Raw genomic sequence first — 16,594 nt, 5'->3', positions numbered from 1 at the left:
ATAACAATATTCTTATATTATATATTATGAATCAAAGTTTTAACCTTGTTACTTTAACTTTTTTTAATAGATATTACATGTACAATAATTTAAGTTTAATTTCATTTTTTTTATGCTTTCATTTGACCAATTCTTTTCGATATTTCATTGACAAATTTTAACCTCAACTTCGTATTATATTTATTTTGTACGGAATTTATATTTACTATTACTTATTATATATTTTTAAGTATATATAATTATAATATTTGATATAATCATACAAATAAATTATTAATTTAAATATAATAATAAATGTATTATTTTTTATTACAAATTAAAAAAGAAGGAGGATTTTATGAGAAAATAAATTGTGAAAAGTTTTTATCATTTTTCAATTTTTTTTAATTTAAAAAAATAATAATTAGCATACAATTATATCCATTAATAAATTTATTTACTTTCTAATAATTTAAATGCATAATTAAATATTTTGTACTTATTTTTTTTATTTTTATCTATATTCAAGCTAAATTTTATTTATTTAACTGAACTATATTATTTTATATAAATGTTTGGTTGTTCTTGAATATGTAATAAACTGTATTTTTTTTTTTATTATTATTAACAAAATTCACTCTAACAAACTTTTTCTTTAAAAAATACAAATTAAATAGTTAAATGACACCTAACTATTCACTTTTATTTTATATGGGATTTATAGTATATTTAGATTAGTATTTTTTACCTGATGATATTTTAATTAATTGTGTTTATTCTACGAATCTTATTATTATTTAAATTAATATTAACATTAGTTATATTAGTATTAGTAGTATTAATATTATTATTATTGATTATTTATATTATTATTATTATTAATATTAGTATTATTATTGTTATTAACATCGATATTAATAATAATAATAATAATATTATTATTATTATTATTATTATTATTATTAATAATCATTCCTATCTCATATATATATATATATATATATATATATATATATATATATATATAAACAAATGAACAAGAAAAAAAATCAAGGCATTTTATTTAATATAATATTTAATTAAAATGTTTAATGAAAAATTTTAGTCATAACATTACTAATAAATTATTATGTCAATTTTATAATTTATTATAAATAAATTCATATCTAAATGTTATTTTTTTTATCTTAGTATTTATCATCTAAAAAGAATAATAATATCTTTGATTCATCATATCTCAATATCTTTGGGTAGTTTTATCTTACTGTTTGTTTATCTATTTATGATATCTGCATATTTTTTATTTATAAATTTTAAGATTTTTATTTTGCCTACATTTACTTTTATTTTGTACATATATTTCACTTTTATTTTTTACGAGATCATATCTCAATTATTTGTATATTTTCTCTACGTGTCTATATTGTTATTTGAATTAACATTAGAATTAGTAATAATAATATTAGTCTTAATAGTAGTATTTATATTATTATTATTATTATTATTATTATTATTATTATTATTATTATTATTAATGTTATTATTATTAGCATTAACATTTACATTATTATTATTAGTAGTAAAAAATAATTCCTATACCATAAATTCACAAACAACACCAACAAAAGACAACCTAAAATATTTTATTTAATATAATATTTAATTTAAATGTCTAATTTGAATTTTTAATCATATATCTATATATTTCTAATTACTTATTATGTCAATTTTATAATTTAGCTCAAATAAATTCATATCTAAGTGTTATTTTTTAATTTTAATATTTTTCATGTAAATAAAAATCTTTGATTTCATATACCATTACCTTTCGATATATTTTTATCTGTCTATATTTGCTTGTACTTTTATTTACAAATCTTAACATTAATTCATGTTTTCATTTTGTACGTACGGGATCATTCATATCTCACAATATGTCTATATTTTATTTTTATCTTGTATAAACATTTTATTTTTATTTTCTACGACATCATATTTCAATTACTTACATATTTTTTTAGATATTATTTGAATTAATATTAACATTAATATCAATAATATTAGTATTAATAATATGATTGATATGTGTGCATAATTATTATCTACAATGACTTATATAGATTTTACGTAATTAAAACTATTTCTAATCATTTACTTATGTTAGAATAAATATGACCAATTTCATATAAACTAATTAGATTCTGATAAAAAAAATTGTTATTTTATTATAAAATATATTTCTATTATAAGTCAAAACAACTATGTACTTTTGATTACATTACATAATAAATCAATTCTCTTTACTAATATACGTGTTAAACTAATAAATGTAACCGAATATATATATATATATATATATATATATATATATATATATAACTCATGCGGGTTTAAACTAGTTTAAAAAAATTTGATAAAATAATAATTTTAATTTAAAAATCTTTTATTAAAAGGATAAAACAGAAAAGAAAATGTGAACACAAAAAGAAGTATTTTTTATAAATAGAAATAGATTATTATTATTTTATTTAAAAGTAATAATATAATTTAATTCCTAAAAAAAGTTTAAGAAAACTTAAATTATGACAATTTGGCCATTACAATGCATATCGAAATAGACTCGAAAGTTAAGATGTGTTTGCATGAGTGGATCATCCCTATCAACTTATTTGCGAAAACGGATTGTAAAAAAAAATTGTGTTTATTTTGAAAGATTGATGCAAATAGTTACATATGAATTTGCTAGATACGGTCTAAAATTCATTTCTCCACCACAGAGAAGATTTAAGAAGATCAAAGAAAAATTTATCCATATCCTCCATCTCCCACATGTTAAAAGCCAGCATAATTCTTATCTTATATGTTAAGTAACTGATTACTTAATATATATATATATATATATATATATATATATATATATATATATATATATATATATATATATATACTTATTAATAGTTATAATATTAATAATAATTTAATATAATTTATTTTTTATTAAAATTTATTAAATAATAGTTTTTAAAATATAATATTTTTAATTAATTTAAAAATTATTTATATAATTTTTCTATAAAGGATATTTTAGTAATTTTTAAATTTTATTTTCATTATTTTTTATTTAATTTAGGATTAATTATGTTTTTGGTCCCTATATTATTAAGCAATTTTGGTTTTAATCCCTCTTTTAAAATTTGTTCTAAATAATCCCTATCCTTTCAAAACTCATGGGATTAGTCCTTAATATCTAAGATAAACGGTATTCTCCATCATCAATTCTATTTAAACATGTGACAAATTATTTAATTAAAAAGTAAAATTGATTTTTCACCTTCCCTGAGGCAGTTCCACCTGGATCTCCAATGTTGCTTCCCCTTCCTCCAAAACATCACCTCCATCTCATTCCACTTTCACCCTTCACCCAACACAACCACATATTCTTCCATCAATGCCAATAAACACAAAAACACACTACATTTTTTTCATTTTCACAAAACCAACACAAAGAATCTTCATCCTCAAATACGCACACTCATGAATTACAACCCAAAGCTCACATTTTCATCATCAATAAAAAACAACCCAAAATCAAAAAGAATAACTAATCAGAAAAAAAAATAAAAACAATTAAATGGGGAATTGGTGCCTCCGATTGCGAACGTCTTTGTGCTAACAGGATCCCGTGTGGCTCGCAGAAGGAAGAAGCCATGGAAGCTTGAAGGAGAACACATGTGAGCGAATAGAAATAGAAGGGTTTCGCGCGGTGGCTGACGTGGTTGACGCAGGCAAGCACTTCGACCCCAAGCGGCGTCATCAGCGACAACTCTGAACGGACGAAACAATTGTAGTTGTGGAGTGGTGGCTGGATTAGGGTTCTCACGCGCGGAAGAAAAACAATAGATGCAAGGTGCGACAAAAACGTCAGCGAGCACTTCAATGGTGTCTGCGTGCTTGAATGGGGAGACAAGGGGAAGCTACATCCCACGCGAGAGAGAAGAAAAAGATGAAGATTTGTTGTGTCTTTGAATTTTGCAGTCAAATCATTTACTAACTTTTATAAAATTTATCTTTAAATTTATTCACTTTATCTTCTAAATCCACTTAAAGAAACACAAAAAAAATAGTTATAAATTTTATATGTGCAGTCTGATGTTACTATGAGAGATTTTCCCACACGTATGTAATCTATAACAATATATAAAGATGATCCCTCTTTTGTGTCTACATTTGAAAATACCAATTTTACCCTTTAAAATATAATTATTTATTAAATTTTTGAGAATTTACCGTTACTTTTATAAACTTTTTTATAAAATCGTTTATCTCTATTCTTTTTTTTCCTATTTATCAACATCTTTTATGATATATTTCATTTTATTTTTAATAAATATAATTTTTTATATATTAACTTAATAACATTACATTATTCATCAATTAACATAATATGAGGTATATTTAAAAAATGCGTACACACAGGCGCTTTTGCACCTACGTGTACACTAGTATTAACTTAATAATATGTTAGAAGTGAGATTTAAAACTAATTCAACCCCACAAAATTAACGATTTGTCCCAGTTATATATATTATGAAATTGTTTTATGGTATTTCCAACCATATTAAATCAGATCCAAATTCTTTTTTCCTCTCTTTGAATGTAAATATAGTCAAAAAATTATTTTTCATTTGAAAGATAGTCCAAGAAAAAACCAGTGGTGGTGTCGTATTGTGACATTAGGAGAGATAAGAAAATATGGTAAGTATCTTCCATGCATAATGCATGTAGAAATGGATGTTGATGCCTTGCATGCTCCTTTTTCAATAAGAGTTTGAGAAATTGACAAAAGACATTACAATGGTAACGGACCCATGGAGACATACTATTGATGAAGATCACATGCATTCATTCAGAACTTTACTGTCAAAGCCAAAACATAGTCAGACACCCTCCTCCAATTATTTTCATGCCTCCTATCTTTATATTTTTATTACTAATTTCAATTTCTATATGGTAAATAATATTTACTATTATTTTTATTAGTAAGGTTGTTAAAAAATACTACATAATTTGAATCCTACGTATATCTCCCTTGTTTTAAGTAATATACAACTAATTGATTAAATCATAAGATGTTAATTTATATTTTATTAAAATTTATTGGTTTAATAAATTTTAAGTCTCATTATTAATTTTATTGTTATTTTAAATATCAGGGTATATATATTTTTAATCTCTAAAATTCCGAATCAAAATCAAAATTTGTTTGTTTCAAAAAAATTGATTTTCAAACTTTAAAAATAACAAATGGAGTCCTTCTAATCTAACTTTAATGTTTGTAGTCTCTTAACTTATGTAAAATTAAAATTGATCATTGTTCCAAACTTTTAAAACATAGTGTTGGTCTCTTAATTTTTAGTAAAAATTAGAATTAGTTCATTTTCGAAATTTTTAGTGCAATTTAGTCCATCAACCTTATAAATGTGTGGATTTAATAATTTTAATAAAATTTTATTAAGATTATTTGACATTTTCAACATAATTCATTATAGCATTTGAGGTGGTTACGTCGTTTGATACATTTCTATTTCAATATTAAATAAAAATTACGTTTGAAACATCATACAAATATAATAAAATTTATTTAAAATAACTAGATTTACGCGTTTCAAAAATTGAAAAATTAAATTGGACTATAATTCTATAATTTTCAATAAAATTTAAAGAACCAAAAATATATTTAATCCGTAAAAATAAATCGATATAGTTCTTTAAATCTAAAAATAATCTTTCAAATTACCATTTGATCTATAACGTGTATAACGTATTAAACGACGTAATAAATTTAGATATTCTGAAATATTATTTAATACATAAAAATATTTAAGATAGTTATATAAAAATTTAAGATAGTTATCTGAGTTTCGCACCAAAATTAAGATTATGGTGCTAAAAAATATACTTAACTCAATAAAATAATATTATGTATGAATTGCACAAGATAATCAGTGTGTCTAAAGTGATAATTACTGGAATCGCCAATGATGAGAGCATTTCTTCTGGTCGACCACAAAAACCTGAACACCTCCTTCATTCTTCCCTTTCTCCATCCACACCACCATGTCAGAAACTGAATCTACTGTGGTGCCCAATTTCCTGGACGAGAACAGGGAACTCACCCAACAATGCAAGGACCTCATTCCCACTTTACCATTGGAGAAAGGTTGGCTCTCAAAGCATCTTCACCAGTACCAGGGCTTCTGGCACACCACAAGGCAGCTTCAAGGACTTCTCTCCTGCCAAAACCACTTCCAGGCTCATCACACCGATCTTCTCATCGTAACCACTCCCAAATCAGGCACCACTTGGCTCAAAGCTTGGACCTTTTCCTTACTCCACCGCCACAACTATCACCCAAGTGCACAAAACCACCCTTTGCTCACTCACAATCCCCACTTTCTTGTTCCCTTCTTGGAACTTGATCTCTACATTGACAAACCCTCACTCCCTGACCTCTCCGCAATGCCCTCTCCAAGGCTCTTCTCCACCCACATGCCCTATGTCTCACTCCCAGAATCTGTCACACAAACGTCTTGCAAGATCGTTTATCTCTGTAGAGACCCCAAAGACGCTTTCATCTCCCTCTGGCATTTCACAAACAGGCTCAGGCCGCAAACCATGCTGCCCAACTCTCTCCATCAGGCATTCCACAACTTCTGCAGAGGGGTCTCTCTGTATGGACCCTTTTGGGAGCATGTGTTGGAGTACTGGCAGAAGAGCTTGGAACACCCCGACAAGATCATGTTCATGAGGTTTGAGGAAATGAAACTCAACCCCGAATTCGTGTTGAAGAAACTCGCCACCTTTTTGGGGTGCCCTTTTTCCCGTGAAGAAGAGGAAGCTGGTCTGGTGCAAGAGATTCTCAAGCTCTGTAGTTTTGATAAGTTGAGCAACTTGCAGGTGAATAGGAATGGGAGGCTTTCGTCTGGTGAAGCACACCGAGCTTTCTTCCGCCGTGGTGAAATCGGAGATTGGAAGAATCATCTCACTGCTGACATGATTCAGCAACTCGATGCCATCACTCAAGAGAAACTGGCCCCACATGGTTTGAGGTTTTAGAATGACTCTATGTTTATTTAGTTATAAACGGTTTTTAACCGATGATGTTGTTGTGGTTGCAAAATGTTTTTGTTTGGTTTTAAGTCTGGCTTTTGCAGGCAAATAAACTCTCTTTCCCTCACCAAAGCGTGCAATTTCAAATGTATGAATAAAGAAAAACTTGCTATTTTGTTTTACAATTTGATGTGATAGGTAAGTCTCCCCAATGTTGTAGTTTTCCTTTTTGTGGGAATGAAAAAGTCCTTTTGTATTTAAAAAAGTCAAAATCTTGAAGATTTTACCAATTGGAATCTAAAATGAAAATATATAAAAAAATAATAAGAGAAGTTTTTTTAGGAATAAAAATATTAGTTTTTTAGAAAATTGATAAAAGAAATTGAATTACTAATAAATAAAAAAGTTTATAAAAAAAAATCTAAAGTTTTTTTCTTTTCCATTTTTTCTTTTTCATACAAGAAAGCAAATCTCTCAGCACACCACTGAAGATTTGCTTTTAGGGTTGTTTATATGAAAAACAAAATAAAAGGGGAGAATGTGATTCTTTGACAGATTTTTCTACAATTCCTGGTGCTCCACTGAGTCCTTAGGCACCACCACTCTTCATTTTTTATGTTCCTGCACACTCAACTTCTTCTTTCCCTCATTTTTTTTATCATCACACACCACAAATCACGCCCCTCACGGTCCATTTGGAGGCTCCCATTTTGTCTGCAGAGGGTCCACGCCACCGTCATCTTCATCATCTCCCTTCTCATCTCACACCAACCATTAATCACCCATCATCGCCTACATCTTCCACATGCACAAAATTAAAAACACACACCATATTCTGCACTACTCTCCACATTTCATTTCCGATGGCGTGCGGTGATGAGACCTTGAGTGCTGGTCTGGATGGTTCTGCCATGGAGAAGAAGGATGTAAACCTTTAAGTGAATTTTCTTTTAAAAGGAGAAGATAATGGGCTGATCTGGTTCACTGCTCTCATGGGTTTCTTCCTGCACCCCATTATTTTCTTCCTCCACCCCCAAATTTTTCTTTCACACTTTGTCCCTCCTAATTATATACTAAATAATTTAACTCCTAATTATATATAGGACTGTGTGTTTTTGGGCGTGCTAGTTTGGAGTGGAGTGAGTGGTTGAGTTAAAGTCAAACCAGAACGATGAAGGTTTGTGTTTATCGAATTTTGAAGTATATTTTGAATCATATATATATATATATATATATATATATATATATATATATATATATATATATATATATATATATATATATATATAATCATGCATTAAAATTAATTTTTAAAATAAAAAGTAAACCTTAAACTCTTACAATTATTAAAACACCATTTATATAATTAGTTTTTTTGTATGATTACACCATTTAAGAAAAACATAATACTTATATAAAAAATAAGTTGAATATGAACTGATAACAGGTATTGTCAAAAGCTTGTAATCTTGCAGAACTTATCCCAACTCAATAAACAAAATCCGTTTTCACTCAAAACTTCAACAAACAAAATTGAAGTTTCAAAATTTGTAGACACAGGCAAACCCGACGCATACCAGTATCCATTAATTTCCTGACACAAGTTTTTAAGCATCATGTTTTAGTGGAATTTTGTGGGCAGAGATGGCTAATTCATGGTTTATCTAATTAAAACTTTTCTACATGTCACTAAAAGAGGCACATCAGATATGATGACAAAGTGGAGATAAGGCTGAAATGCTCGAATGATAGCATAGTTCAAACTTACTGTCAGTTTTCTTTAATCTCAGAAGATTTAGAACAAGTTCAACATTATGTGATAACGATCAACCTTTACAAGAACAATATATTTTCATCTTTGGCTTAAACATCCTTTTCGATGATCATGGGCGAAACACAAAATATCGTTGAGATTGGTCCATGCAGTGATATCAACCTCCAAAACCTTCTAGAAGACTCTCTCATTGACAGATCTCACAAATCGTCCAATGGATAGCTGGTGTAAAGATAAGGAAACCTCCTTTCATTAGGAACAAACACTGCACAAAAAGCCAGATTAAACTAAGACAAAATAACGAATTCAATACCTCATAGTTCAATATCTGGAACTCCCACCAGGAAAGAACTTGGATCGTCGGTTCCAATAAGTGGAATATACTCAGACCCTCTCACATGAACACTAAAGCAAGCTACATCAAGAACATATGTCAGCGAGTTTGGAGCAAAAGTTGCATACAGAAGATCTTAACAATTCTCTCACACTCATTTGGGTGGGAAGGGTGAGAAAAGGCTATCTTATATTGGGTTTTCAATATGAATGAAAATACTGTATATAATCAACATTTTAGATTGCAGTGGCAACGGTTTGCTGTTTATGTAAATATAGTGTCATCACATTGTAAAATCCGGTTTTTCTAATTTAGTAAGGATGGTTTAAAATAATAAAGATTAAAATTCGAAGTTATGTTTAATATATAAATTAAAATTTTAACTTTTTAATTATTCATTTTCAAAAACTCACCATCTCTTTATACTTTCTTTTTATATTCTCTCTGCATAGGAGATGGCTTCAGCTAGATCAACTCAATCCAATAAAAATTGGAATTAGAACGGAGCAGTACGAGTATCATAGTATCCGTACCCATTATACTCTAATTTAAATAAAAAAAACATAACTAAAACATTAATACATTGATCTTGAATGGGTTATTTTTTGTCAATTGGTTTTAAGAAATCTTCATTTCTTTGCAAACTGTCATTCAACACTATTTACATCGGTTATTTGCACTTTGTTTGAAATTTATGAATGTTATGCATTGTATTTTTATTTGAATTTATGGTTAAAATATATTGTTAAATATTAATTTTTTCTAAATACTTGCGGGTACCCGTAGATATCCGTGCATATTAAAAAAATATGCAGATACCCGCATGGATATGAGTACGGGTTCCTCAACCTTCTTTAAACTCCACCTTATTTATCCTTGAATCTCCTCTTAATTGTATTTTTATACAGGATCAATGCAATGGTCGGACAATTAGAACTAGACATGAGTTTGGAGTATTATATCATTTTAGTCCTCGGTGACTTGTGTTTCTTTTGCCTCTCTAGCTCTCGTACATTAACGCTTTGGGCACTAGAGTCTAGAAAAATTGTACCTACTTGTTTCTAGTTTTTCTACCACTAAGTCTTTTAAATGTGAATCGTGTCAACTTGGTAAACATACTTGTTTGCTATTATGACATTGCTTGGGTAGGATCACCATCAAATAGGAGATCCACTTTTGGATATTGTCTTTTCATTGGTAGAAACTTGATTTTTTGGAAGAGCAAGAAAATAGTTGCAAGATCTAGAGTTGAAGTTGAATACCAAGTTATGATAGCAATTGCATGCGTGATTACTTGGCTTAAGCAACTTCTCCATCAGCTAAAATTTGGCAATACATACACGACACTAGACCAATATGTGACCATGCAGTTGCTTATGTGCTGTCATGGTTGCTTCAGAAACAATGCTCCTCACCCAAGTTATGACTTGTGGCTTGGGTGAGATTCTTGCCTAAGCCACAAGTCAAGAGAGATACTGAAGTAACTCTCTCCTTTGCAGCTCTGGCTGGTAATGCGACATGTAGTCGCTCAAGCAATGAAAAATTAGGTAGTTCGGTGGTGCTTTGGCTTGTGCACTTAGTCATGTCGATCAAGAAACCAAGTGATGCTAGAGTGGGGGAGTAAGTGTTGATTCTCTTTCCTCTAGAGTTGATTGATCAAACCACAAGAGAACGCTCAAGCAAGAGAGGTCGTCCAACCAATTTTCTCTCCTCTAGAGCTAGTATCGCTCAAGCAACGTTAGCTCTCTTAAGGGATATGGTCGGTCGTTCAAGCGATAGTCTTATAGCATAGTGAACATAGGTACCTCAAGCGAGGTAGTTTAGTTCATAGTTATGATATATGTATATTTGTTGTTACACATAGTCTACGTAGTATGTTTTGGTAGGAATTACCATAACAATGTTCATGCATCAGCTGACCTAGAATGGGGTTATCATACAAAACTATAGCTATTAGCTGCAACAAACATCAACATTTAAGAGTGAGAATGATTTTAGACATAAGAAAATAATGGAGTTGAAATATGCAGGATCCAAAATCATGAACTTAAGAAAGGAATCTCATGAGTGAATGTAGAACTAATTTCTTTAAAATATTACGAGATGAAATATTTTTCCAATTACCCACTAGATTATTCTATTTGTGCTTGTAGTAATAAGGCATCAAGGCATCAAACTTGATAAATAGAACTTTCAATCTAGCAAACTGTAGTTTGAAAACTAATGCATTACCATTCTCTATTTTCATGACACTTTGGAGCATTACATCCATCTTTGTTTTCATGTCAGAATTGTCATCCATAAGTGGCGCTACAAGAGTAAGCTCCCTGTATATATCACGCACAAATCTGCATATTTTCTCAGCATATTCAAGTTCACCATCTGATATCCTACCAATTGCTAAACGCATCAGCTCTCCAGTCAAATCTGCAAGCTGAAAAAAATTACGGAAAGGATGATTTAACTGCCTTAAAACATAACTTTTTTCACAAATAGATATCTTGGACTTTTACTTTTCCAAAATTGATCCTTAAACTGCATAATATTTTATTGGCTCCTTCTATTACGTTAGGGTTAAATTACTGACAATGATAACCTCAATTGTTTGTTTTTCTGAAATCTCGACCTTTAACTTTTATATTTTTAAATCAGCTTTTCTTTACTTAAAAAAAATGTGGTTCCAGATTCAATCATGAGATTCGAAATGACCAAAACATTAGGTCTTCTTTGCAGTAACAGAGACGGAAAGGGAACTACGGTCACTGCCAACTCTGACTCCAACAGCTGACACTGTCAGCAGCAAACATGTGCAAATTTCATGGAGTCCCGAAAAGAAAACCGTGCCCTGAAAGTTAGTGAGCTAATACCACCTGCACTACTTGTGCCCTCTCTGGTGGTGCAACCAGCTGAGTGCTGACATGTAGCATTGTCCCATCACCCTCACTGAGCACAAGATCATGATCAAAGCATGTGTCAACTCAAGAAAATAAAGAAGGTCACATCTCACACTCCACCTTGGCCTCATTGACAATGCCATCAAAAACCATTACAGTTCCCTCCATCTCCACCGTCAATGATCCTCCCACCCCAGTTACCCACAGTGAACTGTCCCATTAGCTCCTGTAATGCCCGTCTAGTAATGCCTATGCATAAGAAAGTTTCTTAGAACCCACTAACCTTTCAAGAACCATGCAAAAAGGCAATTTTGATGGAGAAAGGCATACCAGTGGAGGAAGTTCAATTGGCAGGTGTGTGAGAATATCTCTGAGCTTATTCTCTCGCAGACAGATCCAAAAAGGATGGAGGAAGAATGAAGTCAATATGAAGGAGCATAACGAGAATTACTTTACACAGAGAATGCACCACTTGATAGCAGAAGAGGGTGGCTTACATCTCTGCATAGTTGCACACTTTATATCCTTTTCTTATTTCTTTTCCATTTCAGAAAAGTCAAAAATTTATGGAAAGGTGATTTAAAAATTAAAAGTAAGGGATATTCGGATTCAATCAACAAATGCCCAGTTTAAGGCATTGGTATCAGAACTAACAAATTATCGACCTGCTGAATACACTTGGTTGATGGTTGAATCAGTAAGTCACTAATTGAACATATGTCAAACTTTACACTAAAGGTTCTATATAACTTCAACTGTGTATAACCACATTAGTTTGGCTGATGTGGCGGTTCAGTTGCTATCTAGCCTCCCAAATATAAACATAATACTTTTAGTCAGTCTATTAAATATATATATTTTTAAAGTTTATGTGAACAAATTCTATATATGAAAAATTTGCTACACGGGTATCTTGCAAACTCACAGTAACCCATCTTGGTAAGCAAGGAAGCATAGGTTCAAATGCAACATAGTGCAAATTCTGCCCAATTTTTTGCCTTATTTCACTCGATATTATTCCCTTGCATGTGCAAGCTTCAATTTTAATCAGATCTGCGCAAAGTGAGCAGGATAAAATGTACAAAGGGTATCAACAGGCAACAGTTGGTCAGAATGTACAGCAGCAACTTGGACAGTATACATGGGCCTGTAGACAACAATCAAAGAACAGTTCAAAGCTTAACTGGATGAGCCGGTTTTGACCAGTTTAAAGCTGAGTTAATGACGTAAGTATGGGTCAATACGATCAGACTTTTTCTTGAGATAGGTCTGGTTCCCCATTAAACTGATCAGACTAGTTGGCTTAGTCCAAGTTTCACAACACTAGTTTAAGGATCAACTTGAACCGAAACAGATGTAAAGTTTACAGAGGTTAAAAGTCTTTTCTTTTCCCAACGTTAAAGTTAGGTTCTATGCATGTTTTACCTCCATGTGAAGATTATTAAAATGTGGCAAATGAAACTACTGAGTTCATCACAGCAAATAAAAGAAATTTTAAGAATCTGTTAAATTGGGTCTTTGCAACAGGGAAAATTATAAAATGTTAATAAATTTGTTTTTACCCCTAATAGATAATCAAGGACATTTATCTGCAGAGGATGTAGAGATGGATCATTAAGTGGTAGCAATGTTTTGTTTATCTCATCAAGCTCCAAAAGTGTTCCATTTTTGCAGAAACAACAGAATGTAGCTGCTTCAATATACTCCTGTATCTGCATAGTGCAACCGCCAAAGACAAGAATCAGAGAAAAGTATTTGATTTCAACAAGGAAATATATATGTGAAGTATACCCCTGGTGAGTATGCTCGCCTTAGCTTCCAAAAATCAGTTCCTTGCAATTCTTTGACTAGTCGTGACACATACTGATCTGTCACAGCTGCCAAGTCCTTTTCAGCTTTCTCAAGTACTTCCACTTTATTGAATTTACTCATCCTTGTTAAGAAATTAGCATACAGTAACGTCAGTAGGATCATGAAGATGTAGATGACATGTAAGATTTTAACAATAAATCATTAACCATCTGCAGTATTTGGACTCCTATTTCTTTTATTTTATTTTTTTGCTGTAGAAAAAGAATCCATCGAGACTTAAAGGTCTAAATAACTCATATTTACTCATTGTATTAGCATTTAAAAATTACAAGGGGGATTAAGGTATAAATAATGAATGCAAGAGTAATCTAATTCAGATAATACTCACTGCTAATACAAAATAATCTCGTCACACTACAATAATTTTGAAGTACAATTAACTTGATTCAGATGACCAATTCAATAACATAGGACAAATTAATCCCAGAAAAGAGCATGAAAAAGATATAACGTAATGTTTAAGTAATTCAGCTAATGCAGGTGACACCGCCATGAAGGAAGATATATAGAGAACAGGAAGGATGGGGGAGTGGAGAAAGAGTAAACCTGTGCACTTGAAATATGACTTTTTTGCTATTCATTGTTATATCTCGACTTGCTTTGACCACTCTTTCCCGTTTGTCATTCTATAAATATACGTTTGAAAAGAATGAAAATAATATACAAAAATGGAACTCTAAACAGCAATATTGCAAAGGTACTGACTCTAAAGGATATTCTTAGCTACCCAATATCCATATAGATTCAAACCTTCAAATTAAGTTATTGTAAAGTAAGTTTCTTTCTATACATAATCAGTGAGGCAGTATTATTGTAAAAAGGGGCGACGTGTAGTGTGCTCCAAAACATCAATTAGTAAAATCCCAGATGAATAGCCAAACACTACCCCCACAAAATAAAATTTGAGAGGAGACTCTCCAACATAAAGCCCCAAGCCGAGGGGAGAACAAATATATATAATCAAAACTGTTAAAATTTCAACAACAACTTTGCTTGTAATTCCTGGATAAGAAAACACAAGTGAAAAATTTTTAAAGGAAAGTATAACATTCAAAACAAATGCACAATTTCTATGATTTACAACAAAAACATTCTATTTGTTGATTCCTTAGCCACTTTCATAAGGACAGATAGTAATTCAATATTCCCATTACAAATACAATGGTCAACATTTAACATCCCATCAGTCCTTTCCTCCTCTCTCAGTCATAGGCTGAGAGTATGTTATGGTCCAACGAGTTTGGAGAGAAAATTTGAAGTAAGAGTTCTCCTTGCTAAGAATTCTTCAAAATTAAAGGAAATAAATGAGAGATTGTTATTTAACTCCCAGCATCCCATTTTCATATGTTTTAAACATTTTATGATTATATAAATAAATTAACCTTCATCCCTTTTCAACCAAACTGTTATTTCCTGTTATTTCCAAGCATATCCTCAAAGGGCACTAGATTGGCTTCGATACACCAGTGAAGAAAGAAAGTAGTATCCTTGAAGAAACAAGAATCTGAAACAAGAATCCATGAAAGCTAATATGAAGTAGCCTAAACGTGGAGAAAGACCCCTAATATGAAGCAAAACCCCTTTCAACTTACTCCTACTCAATCTTGCAATGAATTTCAAAAAGCTTGGGAATTTGAAATATAGAATAGGCAAATTAAATGGTGTGTGACATTAGATGGAAGCATTACTAGGTCATTGAGATATTCAGCATATCCGGTAAAAGCGTCCTTCATAGCGGGTTCAATGCCTGTGGATGTGGCCATGGTTCTTACCTTCTTTGCTGAGCCCTGAAAGTTGGTCCCTGAAACTGTGAAATTGAAAACAAGTTAATTAACCGCAATGGAAGATGTTCCAATTACAGAGAGAGGGTTACCTTGATGGAGGCGTTGAGGTTTTGATGCCATGAACAGAGAAAACTTTTGAAGAGAGTGTAACATGTGTTCTGTTCTTTTGATTTCTCTTTTCTTTTTAATCAAATTAGAATTGGTAACGGCATAGCTATACTTCCCACTCCTAAAAAACCCTGTAATATTTTAATTTCATCTACTTGTTCTTTGCTCATTTTTCTTTTCTAGTTTATGAACTTAAATTTTCTTAAAAGATGTACACTTTTGAAATTTTCTTAAAAGATGTAAATCTTTCGAAATTTTCTTAAATTTTCAGAGTAATCAGTTATTTTGTTCATAAAATTCTATATTTAGTTCGTCAAATTACTTGCACTGGATTAAAATCAAAATAATCAATTATTTTATAAGATGGTCGCACTTTAAAAAAAATAATGTATTACTATAAGTGGATAATAAATTATTAGCGAAATCTTGTAATTTTAATAAATATTATGATTAAATAACTCATTATATTATTATAAAGTAATAAATTATTGTTCTTGGTTCAAAGTTTACAATCATGCAGTGAATAAAACAAGCAAACACCTAAGAAAGGGGTCTGCTTTAAATTGTCAACTTTTTAGTTACAAATTATTCTTTTTCATTTGATATTTTTTAATTTCTAGATAACAATATTTTTAGTTATATTTTTAATGTAATTAACATGGAAAGAGAAAATTTAGTAATGATAACAATGAAAAGTAAGGCTTTCAAATGAATTTGTCTAATTGATATTGTTTGAAAC

General features: G+C 30.4%; 2 protein-coding genes across 3 annotated transcripts; one reads left to right on the top strand and one right to left on the bottom strand.

Moving 5' to 3' along the window:
- Positions 1–5,970: 5,970 nt before the first annotated feature.
- On the top strand, positions 5,971–7,271 carry LOC114177139 (cytosolic sulfotransferase 12-like). Its single transcript, XM_028062393.1, has one exon. The coding sequence runs from the start codon at positions 6,097–6,099 to the stop codon at positions 7,093–7,095; it is 999 nt and encodes a 332-aa protein (XP_027918194.1). The 5' UTR covers positions 5,971–6,096; the 3' UTR covers positions 7,096–7,271.
- A 1,528-nt stretch (positions 7,272–8,799) lies between these two features.
- LOC114176082 (translin-associated protein X) lies at positions 8,800–16,014 on the bottom strand. Of its 2 annotated transcripts, XM_028060993.1 has the most exons (8): positions 15,837–16,014; positions 15,652–15,770; positions 14,510–14,589; positions 13,883–14,024; positions 13,654–13,803; positions 11,430–11,631; positions 9,177–9,278; positions 8,800–9,085 (listed from the first exon to the last, which is right to left on the bottom strand). In XM_028060993.1, the coding sequence occupies exons 1-7, from the start codon at positions 15,898–15,900 to the stop codon at positions 9,178–9,180; spliced, it is 858 nt and encodes a 285-aa protein (XP_027916794.1). In that variant the 5' UTR covers positions 15,901–16,014; the 3' UTR covers positions 8,800–9,085; position 9,177. The 2 variants fall into 2 exon arrangements, with proteins under 2 accessions (XP_027916794.1, XP_027916795.1); XM_028060994.1 differs by lacking the exons at positions 14,510–14,589; positions 15,837–16,014 and having other exon boundaries at positions 15,652–15,751.
- Positions 16,015–16,594: the final 580 nt, after the last annotated feature.

This window comes from Vigna unguiculata, chromosome 3 (assembly GCF_004118075.2).
Source record: "Vigna unguiculata cultivar IT97K-499-35 chromosome 3, ASM411807v1, whole genome shotgun sequence".
Classification (NCBI taxonomy): domain Eukaryota; kingdom Viridiplantae; phylum Streptophyta; class Magnoliopsida; order Fabales; family Fabaceae; genus Vigna; species Vigna unguiculata.
Note: the sequence above shows the minus strand (reverse complement) of the source record. Positions and strands in the feature narration are given on the sequence as shown.

What these genes read in the sequence shown, in the direction of transcription:
- LOC114177139 (XM_028062393.1), top strand. Translation starts at nt 6,097, where the DNA reads ATGTCAGAAACTGAATCTACTGTGGTGCCCAATTTCCTGGACGAGAAC.
- LOC114176082 (XM_028060993.1), bottom strand. Translation starts at nt 15,900, where the DNA reads ATGTTACACTCTCTTCAAAAGTTTTCTCTGTTCATGGCATCAAAACCT. An exon ending in ACCTCAACGCCTCCATCAAG is followed by an intron (nt 15,771 to 15,836) that starts GTAACCCTCTCT and finishes TCAATTTCACAG; the next exon opens with TTTCAGGGACCAACTTTCAG. An exon ending in TGTCATGAAAATAGAGAATG is followed by an intron (nt 9,279 to 11,429) that starts GTAATGCATTAG and finishes TTCTTGATGTAG; the next exon opens with CTTGCTTTAGTGTTCATGTG.